The 19,243-nt window shown below is 51.6% G+C and overlaps 1 protein-coding gene across 1 annotated transcript in view; it reads left to right on the top strand.

The window, feature by feature from the left end:
• Window positions 1-1,236: 1,236 nt before the first annotated feature.
• Window positions 1,237-19,243, top strand: part of CAMK1G (calcium/calmodulin dependent protein kinase IG) — a 29,685-nt gene continuing 11,678 nt past the window's right edge. Inside the window, exons 1-3 of the mRNA XM_026509052.3 lie at window positions 1,237-1,409; window positions 11,921-12,041; window positions 16,995-17,123. Of these exons, the coding sequence (XP_026364837.1) occupies window positions 11,950-12,041; window positions 16,995-17,123 (221 nt within the window). The 5' untranslated portion in view covers window positions 1,237-1,409; window positions 11,921-11,949. The remainder of the gene's footprint in view (window positions 1,410-11,920; window positions 12,042-16,994; window positions 17,124-19,243) is intronic.

The following is a 19,243-nucleotide window of genomic DNA, read 5'->3' as shown; positions in this document are numbered from 1 at the left end:
ATCCACAGGCAATACTGGAGGGGTACACAAGAAGCTAATAAGAGTGGCCACATATAGAGGGCAGGGCGGGGGGGGAGGGGATGGAGGAGAAGTGCAGGTGGGTGAGAGTGGGGTGAGACACTTCAGTGTATGTCTTCCCATCTGGTTCTGATTTCTGGCCCATGTGAATGTGCTATTTATTCAAAAGACACAAATGATTCTTTAAAAATTGAAAAGGCACAATATAAAAGCTAACTCAAGGAAACAGCTGAAAGTGCATAACAGCTGATTGGATTTGGAAGGCAATGAAAGAGACAACACAACCAAAGAAAAGTGCCTGGCTCTCTAACTGGAGTGTTTGGGAAGACGGTAGCTCTGCAGCCTAGCTGGGGATATGGGAGAAGAGTGGTTTGAAGGAAGCTATTACATGTTCAGGATTGTTTGTGGATGGAAGTGGATGTGTGGATGGTAAGGTTAAGGTCGACAATCCAGACAGGGGTGTTGATTTGGGACATTCACATGATGAGGGTAACAGACCCTGTGCGTGGATGTTGAGATTAAGGAAAGAGGAGGGAAAGAGACAGCAAGGGGCAGAAGACAGAAGTTCAAGGAACCTACACTGAAGGAACAGCCCAAGGGCAGGATGGAGAGGTGAGTATAGGGGAGCAGAGTGAGCAGGAGTTTCCAGAAGAAGGGGAGTCATCTCCTCAGGTCTAATGGGTGAGGACTGAAAAGAGGATGGTAGATTTTGGAATCAGGATGCTATGCTTCTAGAAACAGGGGGAGGAGACATAGCAGAGATGAGGGGAGGAACTACCCAACAGAGGGTCCCCCTGCTTCTCTTCCCATTCTATAAGAGTAAACTAGACACGGAGGCGTCTTCAATCCCTACTTTTCAACCAATGTAGATATCCTATTCCCCGGGAAGGCGTTTGTAAACAACACACTCCAGCAACTGAGTGGTTAAAAGAGAAACTGAGGCAGGCAGTCCTAAAAAGCTTCTCAGATTTTCTGTTACCACCCCATTCAGGCCAATGGAAACTTGTAGTATAAAGCTTTATTTTTGCTTTTTATTCTTCCTCCCTCTCTTTCCATTACACACATCAGTGCAAACACAATTACACACACACACACACACACACACACACACACAAGGCATAAAAGGGCCCTTTCCAAAAGCAATTTTCTGGATCAGACTCAATGCTGCTCGGAGGGAGGGAAGGCACAGCAGAGAAAAGGCAGGAGATGCCAGCCACCATAGCTACTTTTCCTCCCCTTTAAGACTGCCTGGTTACGGTCCTGGGAAAGAAAACCCCTGCATTCCTCCCCTTTAATTCGGGTTATTGTTAAGGCGCTTGAGCAGCTAATCCTCACAGACCTGTAGGAGCTGGAGTAGGGGCACCAGAAGCACCATTCCTCCGAGTCTCCGGGTAAGATGAGTCTGATTCTTTTCTTGGTTTGGGGAGGTTTCCTGGCTTAGTGGGAGGCAGGCAGCACCTAGAAATGTGTGTGAAGAGCCACTTTTGCAAGCAGCTTGGGTATTTTACTCATTTCAGCCCCATTTCCTGTCTTGCCTGACTCTTGTGCTATCAAGGGTAAGTTGTAGCCGCCTTGGAAAATAAGTCTGAATGGGGGCCCAGGTGGCATCTCCATGCAGAGCCATCTGCCGTCACTTCAGGGTTGGCGTGAGTGGGAAATGTTTGCACTTCTGAGCAGGGAAAGGGGAGCAAAATATCAGGATATGTCCCTCCTGCAATGCCTGCCCGCAGGCTGCATTCTAGGGGCAATCCTCAGGGCTCCGGGGCTGGGAGGGGCTGTCCAGCTACAGAGTGCCGGTACCTCAGCAGGCCCACACCCCTGCCTCCTGCCTATCCTTCATCTCTTAACCTCTCTGACCCCATCTGGCAAGGAGCAGTGCCCTTCTGCCTACCTGCGGGGGTTGTTGGGAGCAGTAAGAGAGCCAGTGGGCAAAAAGGCAGTTGGTAAACAGCCTGTGGCTCTGCAAGCCCCAGGAGAGCGGACCAGCCTCAGTCCCTCCCGGCAGGGTCCATGGACAGGGTCCATGGACAGGCTCCAGCTCCACGTCCCGCCTGGGCTGCGTTAGGATGCAGAACTCATTGCTGTCGGTCACAAGACCGCCTCCTTCACCTTCCCCAGGGGTGCATCCGGCTCCCTTCTGTCTTTAAACTTCCCCAGTTGGGCTGGCAGGTAAAGATGTTAAAAGGAGGTCTGGATTCTCCACCACCCCCATCTGCACTGTGGCCCCTTCTCTCCACGTAACTTTGACGCACAAGCATTAACCCCGAGGCTCCCGGAGGAGGCAGCTGCCAGGGCTCGTGCTGGTCTGGCTGTAGTGCATGGCTGGCCAGTGGCTCGCTCTGGAGCCGGCTAAATGGATCATGAGGAAAATCTCTGAGAAGGGTCAAAGAGTCAAGCAGGTTTCTCCTGGGGAAGGAAAGAGATGATCTTTCCCAGAGCAGAGGCTGGAAACAGCCCGGCCCCTGGCAATGCTTTTGACCCAGGCTTAACCAGGACCAAAGATGAGATCCAATAGGCCATAACACAAAGTGCTTAGTAATACTTGATCTGGGGAGCACACTTTACAGTTTATAATGTGCCTTTAATCAGTTATCTTTAGGACAAGCCCACCGAGCTGGTGGGGCGAATGGTATTTCTCCCTTTGCATGGATGAGAGACCACTGAGACTCAAGAGAGGCTTGCCTAGGGCTGCAAAGCTGGATATCGGTGCTATCTAGTAGCATTTGAACCCAGAATTTCTTACATCATCAGTGACCTTTCCATGATACTACAGATAGCTACAGTGTGTTGAGGGGGATGGGGGGCTGCGGGTGTGTATTAAGAGCACTCTTGAGAAAGACGGAGCAAAACTTTGGGAAAGAAGCCTGAAGTCTGAGTGACAGAAGGTTTTGAGCTGGGGCCAGGAGAGGCAGTAGACGGCCTGGCCTCGGTGTCTTTCTCAGAGCATCCAAGTCACGTGTTCCGGGGGGACTCGGTCAGGTGCTGGGGTTGCATGAAAGCATCCTAAGGATGAGGCAAGGTAAGCGAAATCGGATAATCGCCTCCAGGAGAGAGGCAACAGGTTTTGTGGTGGCTCCGATAGACTGGGGTTCTCAGTCCGGCTCTGCCATTTACTATCTGATTTGGGGCATTTTTCTTAACATTTCTACCCATCAGTACCGCAGCTGTGAAATGGGCTTCATGACACCGACCTCCCCCAAAGGCGGCAGTGAGGCACGAGGGGAGGTGATGCAGGTGAAGTGCCCGGCAAGGTGCCGCGCCCAGCGCTCAGCCCGCACCCCGCGAGGCCTGGGAGCACGTGGGGCCGGACGGGACGGGACGGGACGGGAGAGATGGCCGCGGGCCGCGGAGAGCGGCGCCGGGCTCCCTCCCCCTCGCTTACAAGCGCGCTCACGGCCAGAAATAACTAACTCGCATGCGCGTGCGGTGCGGGGCCGGCAGGTGGATGAGCTGCAGCATGAATGAGACGGGAGCGGCCACCCGCGCGCGCCGCTACAACCGCAGGCGCGTCCCCGCGGTCACCGCCTGGAGGGCGGGGGCGCAAGCCGGTGCACGCGCGCCGGCAGGCCCGCGTCCCCGGGGAGTCAGGGCTGGTCACGCAGGGCTTCCCGTCAAAGCCATCTTGCGCGCAGCCCGCCTTCTGCACCCCTCCCCGGGAGAAGCGTGCCTGGCCGGGCACTTTGAGTAAGGAGCCCAGCACCTGCACAAAGGAGGCACCGCTTGCACGGTCCGGCTTAAGGGCCGCGTGTGGCAGGCACGCAGTCAACACTATTACCCTTGAAAACTCCTTAGGAGGATGCCCCAGGGAGACCAGCATGATGCCCATGAAGAAACCCGGGGCGGGCAGTGTTTCCCAGTGTGGCGGCAGAGCTCTCTCCTCTGGGGTCAGTACCAGATGAAGCAGTCGGTTTGCATTTCAAGACCGTGGTGTATGAAGAATTAGATAGTTTTAAACATTTTAAAATCACAGTGAGATGAGAGGCGCACACTGTGAGGCGTACTTAGGAGCTGAGACGGGTTAGGGGACAGTGGCTTCACGTCTCCTGTTGCGTGTTCACATCTATTTAAAGTCTTATTTGTTTCCCTCTCTTCCTCCCCAGTGCCTGGTGTTTATTTAATCATGTGCCTGGAATGTGGACCCACTGCATAGCATGATAGTGGTTGCAGAGTGATTCTGTGCCCCCTGATGCCCCAGGAATGCGGGGGGGTGGGGTGGGGAATAGAGCAGGGATCCTTATTCCCATTCAGCAGAGGAGGACACTGAGGCCCCCTGGGGTTAAGAGCACATCAGGAATCTGTGGCACACCCTGCTCTCTCCAGGGACTCTTTGTGTTGACCCCTCAGCCACTAAATGAAGCCCTAAAGGCTTTTCTTCATTTCTGTTATAAGAAGCACACAATAAGTTTTCAGCAACATGTGAATTCTGGCTTGTCACTGCAGCAGGAGGGATTTGCTTCAACTTAAATGTGGGTTTGAGCCTGAAATAAACAGCAGGAAGCGTTGGTAGAACGTCCTTCTTCAGTGATGTTGTGAACAGAAACTGGCATGCGGGGTTGGCCTTTGAGACGCTGGCCTAGTGGGGGTGCTGGGGAGGGAGTCCATATTCCTTGGAGGCTCTGTCCAGCCAGAAGTCTCCAGGAGGCTTTAAGATCCAGGGCCTGGGCTTGGGCTACAGCCCATGAGCTGGGAATGGGTCATGACAGCTCACACAGGCCCAGCTACATGCCTCTGACACCATGAGGAGAGCGGTGCTGTGACTGAGGGCAGCAGGTTGCTGGAAATTTCTATGTTGCTCAAACACATGGAGAATCACCGAGTGTCAGAGATGGCCAGTCTCCCTGTTTTCCCAAGTAGGCTCTGGGATGCTAGTAGGTGTTACACAAGGAAAGAGTTTCACAAGCCAGTAAGTTTGGGAGATGCCCAGTTAAACAGCGTTACCCAAGTGTCTTTAATAAGCTCATGTGGATCGTGAATCTCTAAGAAGGAACAGCAAATCCACTTTGCACACGGAGAGTCTTCTGGGACTCATAGTCTGAAAAACAAACTTCAAGGCACCTTAATCTATTCCAATCTCCTCTTTTCACTAAGGAGAAATGTGGAAGCCCAGAGATGTACAGGGATCTGCCTGGAGCTGCACAGCTCCTCGGTACCAAATCAAAACCAGAATGAGAGTTTGAGCTCTTTCTAATGTCCCTCTCAATCCAAAGGATGACGCAGAGTCCAATGTGGGCCAAAGTCCAGGAAGCTGGAGGTCAGGGCAACAAAACATCCCAGTGTTAGCCTTTTAGCCCCTTATAACCAAGTGATTTGTATATTGCCATGACTCCGTGAGCCCCAGCCTAGAGGCAGAGAGCATTCTTATGAAAGATGATCCAACTGATAACGTCCCTCCCAAGACCCACAAGCCTTTCTGAGTCACACTCCCAAGAAATGGAAAACCCTGGAAGCTGATCATAAAGCAATCTTAGGGTGGGCTGGTTCTGTTGAGGTCCCTCAGCAAGGCTCGGAGGCCTGCTCACTGCGCCCGGAGTGATTTATACCTGCTTGCCCACAAGCGCCAAGTGAGAGCATTAACAAAGGCACTGTGGCTATGGGTAAGGTCGAGAGCCATTATCTGTGGGTTGAAGGCTGCAGAGGTGGTATTCCAAGATTTTCTCCTTCTCACCATCTCCTCTGGGTTGTTCCTGTCCAGTTTAGGAACCCTGCTGTGGGTTTGGGAAACACACACTGAATTGCATTGCATTGAATGGAATGGAATGGAATGGAATGGAATGGAATGGAATGGAATGGCTGGATTAAAACATGGTGCGCCCAAGACTTTGGAATGTATTATCAGGAGGGGTGACTTTTAAACTGTTAGTCCAGCTGATTCATTTAATAAGCATCTCAGAGCAGCTGGGACTCCGCAGAGGAAAGTTTTCATAAGGAGGCTCTGTAGAGTAGGGTGGGCGGAGTGAGGGGCCAGAGAGAGGTTCCAGGGCAGCGTGAGGTCATGAGGTGACCTGGCATCTTTGGGGAATGGTGATGGCAGTGAGGAGGCCATTGAAGGTAATCCTTCTCTGCCTTAGAGTTCTGTCTCTTGCTGGTGCTGCCCCTGTCACCAGGTGGAGCCTGGGAAGGACAGAATGACAGGGATCCTCCATGGAAGAAGCATGGGGAGGGCACCTGCGTCCTGGGCTCACGGGCCAAGCATCTCTCAGCAGCACCTCATAAGGAGCCAGGCTGGATGCCGCTGCGGGTCACACAGTCTGTCCCCAGAAGCACAGAAAGGGCGGCGCTCAGAGGTGGCATCCGCCCCAGGGCTGCATGGCCTGCCCTTTAGAAAGAACTTTTCCCTCTCCAGTCTCCTCCCCAGCTGTGGAACTGTCCCCCAACAGAGCAGGAAGACCACCCCGAAATCTATGACTGAGTACTGCCTCGGAGCCAGGCGCTGCACTAGGCCAAGGGAGACAAGGGGACGGGCAAGGTTTGGTCCACCTGGAGTTACTTTCTCCTGAGGTCACGACCTCAAACAAATAAGCAAGAGAATTTCAGATCGTCACAGGTCGTACGGAAGCAAGGAGCGGGCTCACATGATAGAGTACCTTTGGGTGGGTGGAGGGACTGACTCCGGATGGAATGGTCGGGGAAGGCTTCTTCGAGTGTCCCAGGGAAGTCCTGCTGACCAAGAACCGGGCCCAGGCCCTGAGGAGCGCTGTTGGCGGTGGAGCCCAGGCGGTTGGGCTCTCTGCGGCCATTCTGCCCGGTGCTGTTGCGGTGTTCTAAACAGAGCCTGACCTTGAGATCTTTAGAGAGGAGGCCCCAAGGTCTTCCCTTCCCAGGATACAGGTCTTCTTGCTAGAGGTCCCTCTCTAGAGCAAGGTAAAGAATCCATTCTCCCACCCTGTACCTATTTTAAATTCAGCTCTCTGATCAACCCGCCCTCGCCCCTGGGCTCTCCTCCTCACTGAATCATTGAACACAGGAGGGCAGGACCCTCAGTGTATGCCGGGCTCAGAACTAGGCACGAGGACGAGGGATTGCCGGGGAGTAACACGGGGTGCCTGCAGCTCTCACAGTCAGGGGAGCGAGGCTCACACATCCACCATCGATCTACAACTGACCTCTGAAGGGCTTTGGCCCCGAGCAATGAGCAACGTGCACAGTCATTTGCGAAATAACCACATTTAGTCCAGTGGGGAATGAAGGAGTGTTATCTCCACAACTCAAAGATGCCCCCTGAATAAGGTCATTTCCTTGGCCGGGAGTCATTTCTGCAGAATATCCTCGAGGGTTTTGCCCTGTTGGGAAGTGGAGGTCACGGATGCCAACACCCACGGTGTCTCCCGAGCTACCCCTAGGAGATCAGCAGTAACTCGGCTCTTCCCGAACTTTGAAGCCCAGGGGAAGTGGCTGCCGGAAAGAGAGAGGTGGGAGTATTTTGGGAACAAATGACAGCAATCTCTGGGCTGCAAGCTTCTCAGAATGTGTTTTCTTTTCCTCTGAAAGAACGTAGATTATAGGAGTCAGGGGGAAGGGGGAGGACTTCAACGGAAAGAAGTGGGTTACAGAAAGACTGTGGGCCGCCCCTCTGAGAGCCCATGGTTAGATCTCCACCGTGCTGGGCGCAGGGCCTGGGGACCTCACTGAGGTCAGGGAGGAGCAGGAGTGACTGGGGGTTTCAGATCCAGGCCCCGGGTTCTCCACATTGCTCTGAAGATAGAGCTAAATTGTTAGGATTGAGTGTATGGGAGGAGGGGTGGGCGGGAAAGATGTTTTCTTATAGCCTAGCTTAGCTAAGAATACTATGTTTTTAAGCTATTTAAGAGAGATGGGGAGAAAGAACACTGAGTACCGATCTGCTAATGAGGTGGTCGTGCCTCCCGGAGAGCAGGCCGTCATTCCATGGGGCTCCAGCAGGGGGAGTGATGAACACCCCGCTGATGGTCCCTGAGCTGGAAAGAAGATTCTTGATTGGGTCCTTAACCTGGAAAAGCCACAGGGGCAGCCCTGCTGGTCTGTAGAGGGGAGAGAGACAGAGTGGGAGAGACAGTGGGACAAAGACTGACCCTGTTGATTTGACTCCTTTTAATGTCCACCCCCATGCCCCCAGCCCGTACATTCTTTAAGACTTCCAGCTGCAGTGTATGCGCTAAGAAGCACTTGGTCCAAGCCCAGATGCCAACCACTCTGATAAGTAGAAGCTGCCAGATCTGGGGCTAAGAATCTGCAGAACGGTATCTGGCTAAAGATAGCCCTCGATTCTAATATTTCATCTTCTCCAAAGCAGTCTGCCAGTCAGGGTTCATTTGTCTCTGCCTTGTGGACCATGCCCTCCGAATCAAGGGTCAGGCCACCCCTGAATTGCTGACGAGTCCTCCTGTGCCCAGTGGCTGAACTGCTGTGTCCCTCTGGGCTGCCAGCCTCCCAGAGGAGCAAATTCCACGAACGGGCCTGAAGATACAAGCGCAAACCACCAGATCTGCATTGGAACGTACCGAATGCTAAGGAATTCATAACGTTTCTCACATGCGTTTTTCATAATACCAGCCACCGATTGGTACACAGCGAGGCTGCAAGTTTGCACACGATACTGAAGTGAACAAAGAAAATGTAGCTGCTTTGTTTCCTATAAAACCTTTCTCGTGAACTCCCACCGTCACCAGGCAGCAAAAAGGGAAGTGGGAAACTTTGAATTTGAACTTGTTCATTATAGCGTCTCAGGTTCCGCGGCATCTCATTTAGCTAAGTCAGTTTCTTCCAGGAAACACACAGCCTTGAAATGGCTTCCCCTCTTGCTCTACTTCAAGGGGGTATTTTATGGTATAAGGTGCTTACTTGACTTGGTTGTAGTTGGGAGACGGCGGCCTCAGATTCCTGAGGGACCTCAGATCCCGATTGTCTGGGAGCTCACCAGAGGATGATGCTGACCTCTCAGGTGTGACTCGTCCCATCCGGCCTGCGGGGCATCCTGCTGACACCCTGCACTAAAGGCCCGGCTCCCAGCCGCTTGCTTCCACCTGAGAAGCCCTGATCAGAGCTGTCTCTTCTTCTGCACCCCAGGGGACAGGCCCTCTAGCAGCTCTGTGTCCCCTCATCAGGGCCCCGGGCAGAAGCGAGATGATAAATGTTTAAGGACTGGTTCTTGAAGGTAGGGGGTGAGTGGGGGAGAAGCCCTGATTGTAGCATTTGCCTGCGTCCGTGGTGTCAGTACTCCCGCTGTGGTCAGTTTCAAGCTGACAACACGAGACCACTCAACACAGAGACCGTTCAACACAGTTGGCTGTCATGTTCTGGAGCAAGCTGTTTCCAGCCCCCCACAGGCCCTGAGGAACTTCTGGAATCCTGCGGGTCACTCACCTTCTCCCTCTAGGCCTGCCCCATGATTACTTCCCGCCCTGTTAAATGTGCTGCAGTCAGAGTCCCTCCCACGCTTATGGCTTCCCCCCCAGCAGGGTCCTGAGAAGCCCACCCATATGTGTCACCAATCTCCCCCATTCCTGGATGGGTGAAAGCAAAGATGTGTACACCCATCTCCCCCGTCTCCTTCCCAGGATCCACTCGGACCAAAACTGTCAGTCTGTTAACACCTGTTCCTCTCCAGCAAGGCCCTCACTCACGCCATGTTCCTCTTATTCACGGGGGCTTAAGCCTCACACTCATGTCTGAATGCAGAAGCGGTTTCCCTCTATACCTTAGAACTTGTTTTATGACATGAGTCCTCCAGATGGAGATTACATCAATTTAGTACCCCCCAAATATTATCTCTATCACAACTGTTTAGCATACATGAGACAAGGTGCTAAGTCTCTACGTTCACTATTTCATTTAACCTGCCCCATGACCATAGCGGGCTCTGTCCCCATTTGACAGATGAGTTAATAGACTCAAAGAGGTCAGTAACTTGCCTAAGGCCATTCAGGTGGTAACTAGCAGCGTCAGAATTTGAACTCAGGTTGGCCTCCAAACCTCCGCTCTTTACCCGATGCTAAACTGTGGAGGCACAAACTTCCTCTAGAAGACTCCATGGACTCTACAGGCATTTTTTTAAATGGGGAAGGAGAGGCATTGCCTAACAGATACAGCCTTTGGACATATTTTCCTACTTCTCAGGCCCAAGGAGAATGGGGGAAAGGGTGTTGGCAGAAATGGTGTTCCCCCACCCTTCCCAGATACTCAGTATCCACCAGTAGTAGAGGCCTAGGGCAGAGAGTGCCCAGAGGGACAGAGATTCCCCCCAAACCACCCAACCACCCCCAAGAACTTGTTTCTCTCAAGTATTCACTGCCTCACTGAGGGCACCGTCCCCCCGACACTCCTACCAGAAACACTGACAGCCAGCCTAGACCCCTCTCCCCGCTCCGTGGGCACATCACCTGGTATTGTACATAATCAGAACCCCGGAATGTATCTGGAGTCCTCCCCCTCTCGCCCTCACTACCGCCATGATCCAAGCCACCATCATTTTCTCCTGGACTTCTGTCCCCTACCCGTTTTCCATGTATCAATTCTTACTCCCCCCTCCCCGTTCTCTGCAGAGCAGCTGGAGTGAGCTCTGAAACTTCAGTGGTGTCATTTCTCTGCTAAAAATCCTTCAGTGTCTTGCAGTTTCACATAGAAGAAAATCCAGCGTCCAGCAGTCTCTAAGGCCTTATATGGTCTGTCCCCTGCCTGCCTTCCCCTGCCCATTCACCGCCCCGAGTCATGCAGAGTTCACCCAGCTCCCGCCACACTGTCCCTTCTGTCCCTTCAGGCTCTGTTCCTGCCCTGCCCCCATGTTGACCTCCGGTCTTTTACTCCTTCTGCCAAAATGCTCCCTCACACACACTCTGTGCTTGGCAGGCTCCTTCACGAACTTCTTCTACTCTCAGCTTAAATATGACCTGCTCTAGGGCCTACCCGTGACTTTATCAAAAGATGACCATCTCCTTTTGTCCCTCTTACAAGCTTAGGTTTATTCTTTCACGGTTTCCCCACACTTTGTCACTGCGTGCGTGGTACTTGACTGGCTCGTTGCTCGCCCCCTGGAGCCTGCCGGGCCCAGGAGGACAGGACCATCATCCGCACGTAGCCGGCACCTGGTGCGTGATAGGGGCTGACTCGGGTGAATGAACATGGCAATTCCGGAACCCCGATACAAAGATAGGACAAGGTTCGATTCAGATTTTAATGAATAACTATTTCTCCAGCACTGTACTAATGCTGTGGGAGTTTGGGAGGAAACAGTGCTCGTTCATCCAACAGTCTCTCACTTAGCCCGGAACAGGTAGGAGCGAGGTAGGAGGAAGCATGACTGGGGAGGGGGGAGAACGGATACAACACATGGTAACAGAAGGGATGTCGGGCTGACTCTGCGGTTTGAATCAGTACCTTGACCGTCACATGGAAACGCAGGGAACGCCTCAGCTCAGCTCAGACACCCCCCCTGCAAGGTGGATATTTGCGTATTAATCCACACGTGTGTGTTATTGCCCTTAAATACATATGTACAAAGTGGACTTTGCACTACCAGACTCTCGACTCCCGGAGCGTGTGTGGCAAGTACAATAGGCAGGCAGTAGACACACAACACATTTGTTACAGTAATTTTAGACTTTTTTTTTTTTTTTTTTGAGATAGAGAGCCAGCACACACGGTGCCGGGTGGGGGGACAACACGAGACTCCATCCCAGGACCCCGAGATCATGACCTGAGTTGAACGCAGATGCTTAACCTACTGAGCCACCCAGGGGCCCCTGTGGTAGTAATTTTAAATAGCAAGTGGAGAGAACGGTCTTATTTTTGCCCATTATCCAGGTTTTGCTCCTAATCCTTTGTTCTAGTTACCATGTGAAAGATGTGAGTGTTTTTGATTCTTTTTTCAATGTGTTCTCATCCTGTCTGAGACATTAGCTGATCAGACCCTTTCTCCCCTTCTTCAAAGCATCCCCCAAAGCTTCAACTCTGGAGGCGATGGGTCGAAAGGAAGAAGATGACTGCAGCTCCTGGAAGAAACAGACCACCAACATCCGGAAAACCTTCATCTTCATGGAAGTGCTGGGATCGTGAGTCCTGGGGCTGAGAGATGGGGGTGGCAGGGCTGCTTGTAGGGTGGGGGGGCCCCTGGGAAGAGTTGTTCTGGGCCAGCAGCTGACAAGCTGGGACTAAGGCAGCTGGGACATCATCTCAGCAGCTTGAAGGGACTAGGGAGGTAGAGTAGAGGAAGGTACCTTGGTTTCGTACACTGGGGCCCACAGGGAATACCAGCCCTTTCCCTAGGCTCTACGCCTGGCCCACCCCCAGGGACCCGGCCTCTAGATCTGGGACAACTTGTGGCTTCTTGCCCTAGCAGCAGGAAAGAGGCATTCCAGAGCACTTGCGGAGACTCAGTGCCCTAGAACCTTCCTGGGCCTCCTCCAGCTTCTTCATTTCCCCCCCGGCTGTGAACAGGTCAGCCCACCCCACTGTCTGATGTAGACAGAGGAGAAGGGGCTTCTGGGGCCCAGAATACTGATGGGTACACACGCCAGAGTCAGGTCCCCACCACCATCCTCTCTATATTTAAGTGCCGTGTTGGAAAAATAAAGTCACGCCGTAGTCCAAACTCCTACCAGCCTCTGGAGTGTCTGCGCCTGCCCCTTGACAACGATTACACGGCTGGAGGAACAGAGACAGCCTGTCTGGAGCTGACTGTCCGCTCGGTCCTGCCTCTCCTCCGGGAGGGCGCAGGCTCTGATGCAGGCTGCCAACGGCTCCAGGCCACCGGCTCCATAGCCTCGGGACCCCAGCTGGCCAGCTAATTAGTCTGGGCTAATTGGGCCCCAGGAAGTGAGGGGCAGTTAGTAGGCTGTCCATTCAAGCAAGCTTGCCCTTTAGCCAACTCTGGGCTAAGTTTAGCTCCCTCCGCCTTGGCTAGGAGGCTGTGACCTCGGGCAATGACAGCTGCCCTCACTCTCACTGTAGACTCAGAGGAACCAGGCCTGGCCCCAAGACGAGGATCCCGAGCTCTCCCTGCCCAGGCAAGTGTCGGGCTCCGAGCACACAGGAAGATCTCGGCGCTGGTGCTGGCCATCAGAACATTGGCCCTCCATCAAGGACCTTTGCCAAGACGGGGGTGGTTAGAGAGGGGGTTTTTGGCAGGAGAGAGGGACAAGACTCATGCGTGAATCAGAAATGATTTGCTAAGAATTCCAAAACTCAAGGAGGGAGGGAGGATGCCCCGGTTTGCCAGGTGCTTATTCACGGTCTGCTCGGACGTGTGCTGTGGGACTGTCAGAAGACAGACACATACTGCTCTCGTGGAGCTTGGCCACAGAGGTCTAAACGTAGAGGAACATCAGAGTCACTGGGGGAGCGTCGCCCTCTAACTTTCAACTGCGAAAATATCTAAATTTTAAAAAGTAAGTGAAAAAATAGTACAGTGAACAGCCAATATACACGCCACCTCAATTCAACAATTGTTAACATTTCACTGTATTTGTTTTACATACATACATACATCACACACACTGACTTCCCTGAACAATTTGTAAACAGTTACAAACATCATGACATGTCATCTTGGAATCCTTTTGTCTGCATCTCCTAAAAATAAAGGCATTTTCTTCTATATGCACAATGGCCTTGCCACACTCAAGAGAGTTAAAAATTCCCTAGTAGCATTTTAGCCCAGGTAGTTTTGTTTTTGTTTTTTGGTTTGTTTTTTTTTTAATACAGATTCCTGGTCCCAGACCTACTGCACTGGGATTTGGGGAGCTAGGACCGAGCAGCCAGGAATCTGTATTTTATGTGCTTTCAGTGGCTCTAACCTACCCAGCCCTGCACTGATTTGGGGAACTGGGGGGACCAGACAGGGGGCAAGTCACAGCTGTTGTCGCAGTTGGGGCTGAACAAAAGCTAGAGAGTGGGCACCCCTGTCGTGCCCAGGAGGGGGACAGGCAGCCCCAGGCTGCAGACCCCGTGTAGTTCCCACAGTGAGGTGCTGGGGGGCAGAGCAGACTCCTCTGGGCACAGTGCACCAGAACCTCAAGACTAAGGCTTCTTTTCTGTAGTCCTCAGCTCCTCTGAAGCAACCCAGCAGAACAGAAGGCTTGTAATAAATCTGCCCCGAGGTCACCACAGTTCCAGGGCGCTAAGGTAGCTGTAGGAACACTGGGCAAAGCTAGTCCGTAGCAGGGAGCATGTCACCCAGGTCCCAGGCCTCTTCCTTTCACTGCGCAGGAAGAGGCTTTTCTCCTTGGACCTCCCTCGCCTCCCCCGTCTCCCGGCAGGAGGGGAGAGCTAGTCAGAGCAGGAAAGGCAGACCAGGTTCTACTGCAGCGAAACACTCCTGGCTCCAGTGCTCTGCTTGTCTTGCCTTCCGACCCCAGCCCCTTAGCTGCTCAAAACTAGCTCTCTGCTCCCTCTGCTCCCCGGTCTGAGTGATGGTACGATTAGGTCTCGTGATCGCTCTCCCCTGCCCCGCCACACACGCCACACACACACACACACACACACACACACACACACACACACACTATACAAAGCAGCCTGCGACAGAAGGGCAGGAGCACCATTTTGAATTGCCACAACACCGCACAACTCCAGGAGGCGCCATTTACACCCGCTGCCATGGAAATGGCAGCCCCAGGAAGGTCTCAATTTGATCTCATTCCACAAGAGGACCCCAGGTGGATGTCAGCTTGGAAATCAGGGGGCCACCTGTATGCACAGGTGAAAGGGGGGGGACTCTAAAAGTGGGTCCTAGAGGGTCACAGCCGGCAGGAATCTTGAAGGCTGTGTGGTTCTCCACTCTCCTTTCACAATAGGGAAAGAGGGATCTGGAGATGAGTAGAACGCACAGCTAATCCCAGGCCAAACTTCTCACACATCCAGCCTTCCAGCCTTCCATCCAACCGTCCATCACACGTTTCTGGAGCATTTACCATACGTGCGCGGGCAGAGGACAGGGTACTCCTGCATATTCATCTCCCCTTACTCCCTGTCTCACACTTCACAAATGGTGCTGGACCCCGGTAGCCCCATCCCTACCCGCCGTCTTGCGCCTCCACGCTATCCCTTAGACTCCCCTCCCACCCCCACCTGAGACATCACTTCCAATTTTTCACTGGGCTACCTCCCATTCATCCCTTAAAACTGAGTTCAGGGTGCTCTGAAGTCCAAAGGCCAGGAATTACGAGCTTCTTAGCTACCCCGAGCAACCGCATTGTACACATTAGAAAAAAAGTGCCCTTTTTTCCAGCCAGCTGTCTGCTGGGGGAAAAACCGTAATAATTACTGTATGAAGATGTACAATGGTTCCGAGGTGAATGGCATCTGCTGGAGTTGTGGACCAGAGCAGAGACCCTGTCTTAAGTGTTCATCGTCTGCGGTCTCATAATAGCCCCTGCTTCTCCGTACGTATCCATCTCACACAGCGGACACGAAGCCGGACTGATACGCATCCGGGTGACCAGCACAGAGAGGTGCCTTCAGCTGAACATGCACCCACCGAATGCCTAATAACATGTCTCAGACCCCTGTTAATGGCTCATTTGTCTGTGTTCTTCACTTGTCTACAGGCCTCTTAAGAGCAGAGACATTTACCTTTTTATCTCCAGTGCCTGACTCAGCAGGTGCTCAGTAAATCTTGATTGACGGGATGAGCGAAGGAGTGAATGACCGAATAGAGCAAGCTCTGGAGGCCCTGACTAACTCAGAGTGAAGCTGGGGAAACAGGAAGCTCAGACCAGGAAACACCAAGTATTTTCTCTCGTTCTTTCTTTCTAAGATTTTATTTATTTATCCATGAGAGACAGAGAGAGAGAGAGGCAGAGGCAGAGGGAGAAGCAGGCTCCCCACTGACCAGGGAGCCTGATGCAGGACGGGATCCCAGGATCCCGGGATCATGACCTGAGCCAAAGGCACACGCTTCACCATCTGAGCCCCCCAGGCGCCCCACACCAAGGATTTTCTAACGCAGACTCTCAAAGACCTTACTCAAGCTCGACTGCTCTTGGGCCTCCATTCTAGAATCCCCACATGGCAGGGGAGAGGATGGCTCAGCTGTTTCCTCCCTTACGGTCTATCGCCTCTTGTCACTACCATGTGTCCTCACTAATGGTATTCAAATAATAATAGTAATAACAATAATAGTGTCTGACACATGTGGTTTAACAGATTCAGCAATGCTTTTAAGCACATTACATATGTTAATTCATTTAATCTTCTAAACAACCCTATGCATCAGCTACTATTGACACTCCCACTTTTCAGATAAAGAAACTGGGTTTATAGCAGTGAGATGACTCGTCACACAAAAAGCTGAGGTTCTCACATGGGCACCTGGGCTCCAGCATCCACGGCTAGCTAACTACAGCTCTAATAGCCTGGGCTCCAGAGGTCCCTTTTAAAAACAAGAAGGCTGTAATTTGGAACCTACCCTGTGTTTCCACTGGACTCCCTCCTCTCCATCTTCAGAAAACCCGCCTGGAGCTGCTAGGTCCTGTCTTTGGTTCTCACAGATCCTACTGAATGAGAGGGTGTTCAGCCCCCTTAGCCTCTGATAATTGGTTCAGGGTCATTATCACCATCGAACACGGAGATTGGAGTTTTGTTTCCATCACTACCTGGGCCCTGTCCCCAGTGCTACCTCCAACTGCCGTTCCAGGGTGCCACACTCCACCGTGCTGGAAGAAGCAGAGTAAATTGTAAAGCAGCGGCCCCTCTTTAACGGGTCGGCCAAATGGAAATCTCTCCAAAACCAAAGCAGAGTCCCTGGGAGTCCTTCCCAAATTATAGAATCAGGAAATAGCACCCAGCTAGTCTCTGAGTCTGTAGTAGAATCTTTTCCTTCTCGAAGGAAAGGACACAGGGCTTGTCAGATAGACTTTGCCCTCAATACAGCTCTTCAGTTCCCACGGTAACAAGGGAAACTAAGTACCAGCCACACCTTCCTTCATCTACCCCTTGGTTTTGCGTCCAACGGTGCTCTCTAGCCAGCCAGTACTAATTTGTATCTCTTGGTGTCTTCTCTTTAGAGGAGCTTTTTCAGAAGTTTTCCTGGTGAAGCAGAGGGTGACTGGGAAGCTCTTCGCCCTGAAGTGCATCAAGAAGTCACCTGCCTTCCGGGACAGCAGTCTGGAGAATGAGATTGCCGTGTTGAAAAAGTGAGTGGGTCTTAGGGTTGGCCGGGTACGACTGTGGGATCACAACATTTCCTTCACAAATTTCCTTCGGGAAGGACTGACGCTGGATTTCCACACCCAAAGGCATGGCTCCCTTTGATCACATTGTTGGGTCCATTTGCTCAGTCAGCTAAGTTTAGCCAGACAGGTGTCTTGGCTGATTTTTTTTTTTGGTGGGGGAGGGGTACAGCAAATTGACTAGCAAACCAACTGGTAGCAGACCTGGTTTGTGCACGTAGACCAGAGAGTAATTAGCTCAAAGGCACAAAAATCAGTGGAGGGCCAATACCAGGAAGAATCAGCAATTGAGGAAGCAGAATAAGATTTGGAAATTAGCCTGAATTGTACCGAACCAAATGTAGGTTCAGCACGCAGCCATCATGATGGAGGCCACACTAACAAACCGCCAAATGGTAATAGCAGAACCCATATAATAAAGCCTTGTGGCACCCCACGGTGTGCCGAAAGTATGTTAGGCATCAGGGACACAAGACTAAGGCTGACAAAATTCCTGACCCTCAGGAGCTCACATTTTCTGGGCAGAGACAGAGGGGGCCATAACAAATTCTAATCCCACTGAACATGAGCCAATGGTAGCAGCGGGCGAACTCTAGAGAAGACAGATTCATTTCGCCTACATGGGTGTTTTTATGAGAATGGGGTATTGGGTACATTTTCAAAGAAGAAGGACCTCGATGGGTGAGTAGAATTTGATGGAGACAGGAGAGGCAATACAGAAAGGGAATTCAGGCTGAGAGTAACATAAACTTGAACACAGAATTGTGAAAGTGCAAAGGATGTTAGGGAAGAATGAGTGCTGGGAGCCCCTGAGCTTAGAGTAAGAACCATCCAGGGACAGGAGACGGAATCAGAAGAGACCTGATGTTGAAGGGTCTTGGATACCGTGGTAAAGAGCGCTGACTTTATTCTGTGGGCAAATAAAAGTTATCAAAGGATTTTAGGGAAGGGATCACATGATCAGACTTATATTTTAGAGCCATCCCTCTTAAGGATAGTGGAAGACGGATTTGATGCCAGCCTAGAGGGTAGGAGATCAATTCTAAGACTTTCTCAATAAGCTCAACAAGGAATGAGGATACAAAGCAGGATCATGTGGCAGCAGGAAGACTGGATTCAAGAGAGAGGTGACTGGGTTCAGGTAGGCCAGTAGGAGTACAAAAGAGAAAAGTATTAAAAATGATGCGGAGGGGTGCCTCAGTGGCTCAGTTGGTTAAGCGTCTGACTCTTGATTTCGGCAGGTCATGATCTCATGGGTTGTGGGATCGAGCCCTATGTCGGGCTCTGTGCTCAGCATGGAGTCTGCTTGAGCTTCCCTGTCCCTCTCCCTCTGCCCCTCCCACCCCTGCTCACTCTCTCTCTCAAATAAATAAATAAATCTTTTTAAAAACTGATGCTAAGATTGAGCAATTCAGTGGATAGTAATATCATTGCTTGGGATAGAGAACCGAAAGGATGTGTAAGCTTGGAGGAAGTAGAAAGAAATTTGCTGGAACATATTGAATCTATGTTTCCCCCAATCAATACATGGAGGATGCTGGAGATACCAGTTTGGGCTCCACAGAGATCAGAGCAGAGATAGGCTGCGGACTCATTGAGAGCAAGGACTATGGTGGTCTTTCTTACCATTGCATTATATCATCAGTCCCTAAGAGCATAGATGCTCAGTCAATATTTGTTCTGTAAATGAACCATCGATAAATTGATGTTAGCATTGTCAGCCCGTGAGTGTGGTGGAATCCATCTCATAACCACTGTAACAGGTCTATATTTTTAGAAATTAAACTTGAACATGATAGCTACTATTTATTATGTGTTTGCTCTTCCCCAGGCACTGTACTAAGCATTTTACGTGCTTTATCTCTTTTAATTCTGATATAACCCTATGAGAGAGATGTACTTTACAAACCAAACAGTGGGATTTAGAAGATTTGAGAAAGTCAGCCAAAGTCACCCAATTCACAAGTACCTCAGCCAGATCCACACTCAAGCCCAAGTGACTTAGAGTCCAAGTTCTTAATCCTTACGCTGCACGACCATGAGTTAAACTGCCTAGAAATGTTCCTCCTGGACAGGCATGCATA

The sequence above is a fragment of the Ursus arctos genome, unplaced genomic scaffold, assembly GCF_023065955.2.
Source record: "Ursus arctos isolate Adak ecotype North America unplaced genomic scaffold, UrsArc2.0 scaffold_2, whole genome shotgun sequence".
Lineage (NCBI taxonomy): Eukaryota > Metazoa > Chordata > Mammalia > Carnivora > Ursidae > Ursus > Ursus arctos.
This window is presented reverse-complemented; position numbering and strand designations above follow the sequence as displayed.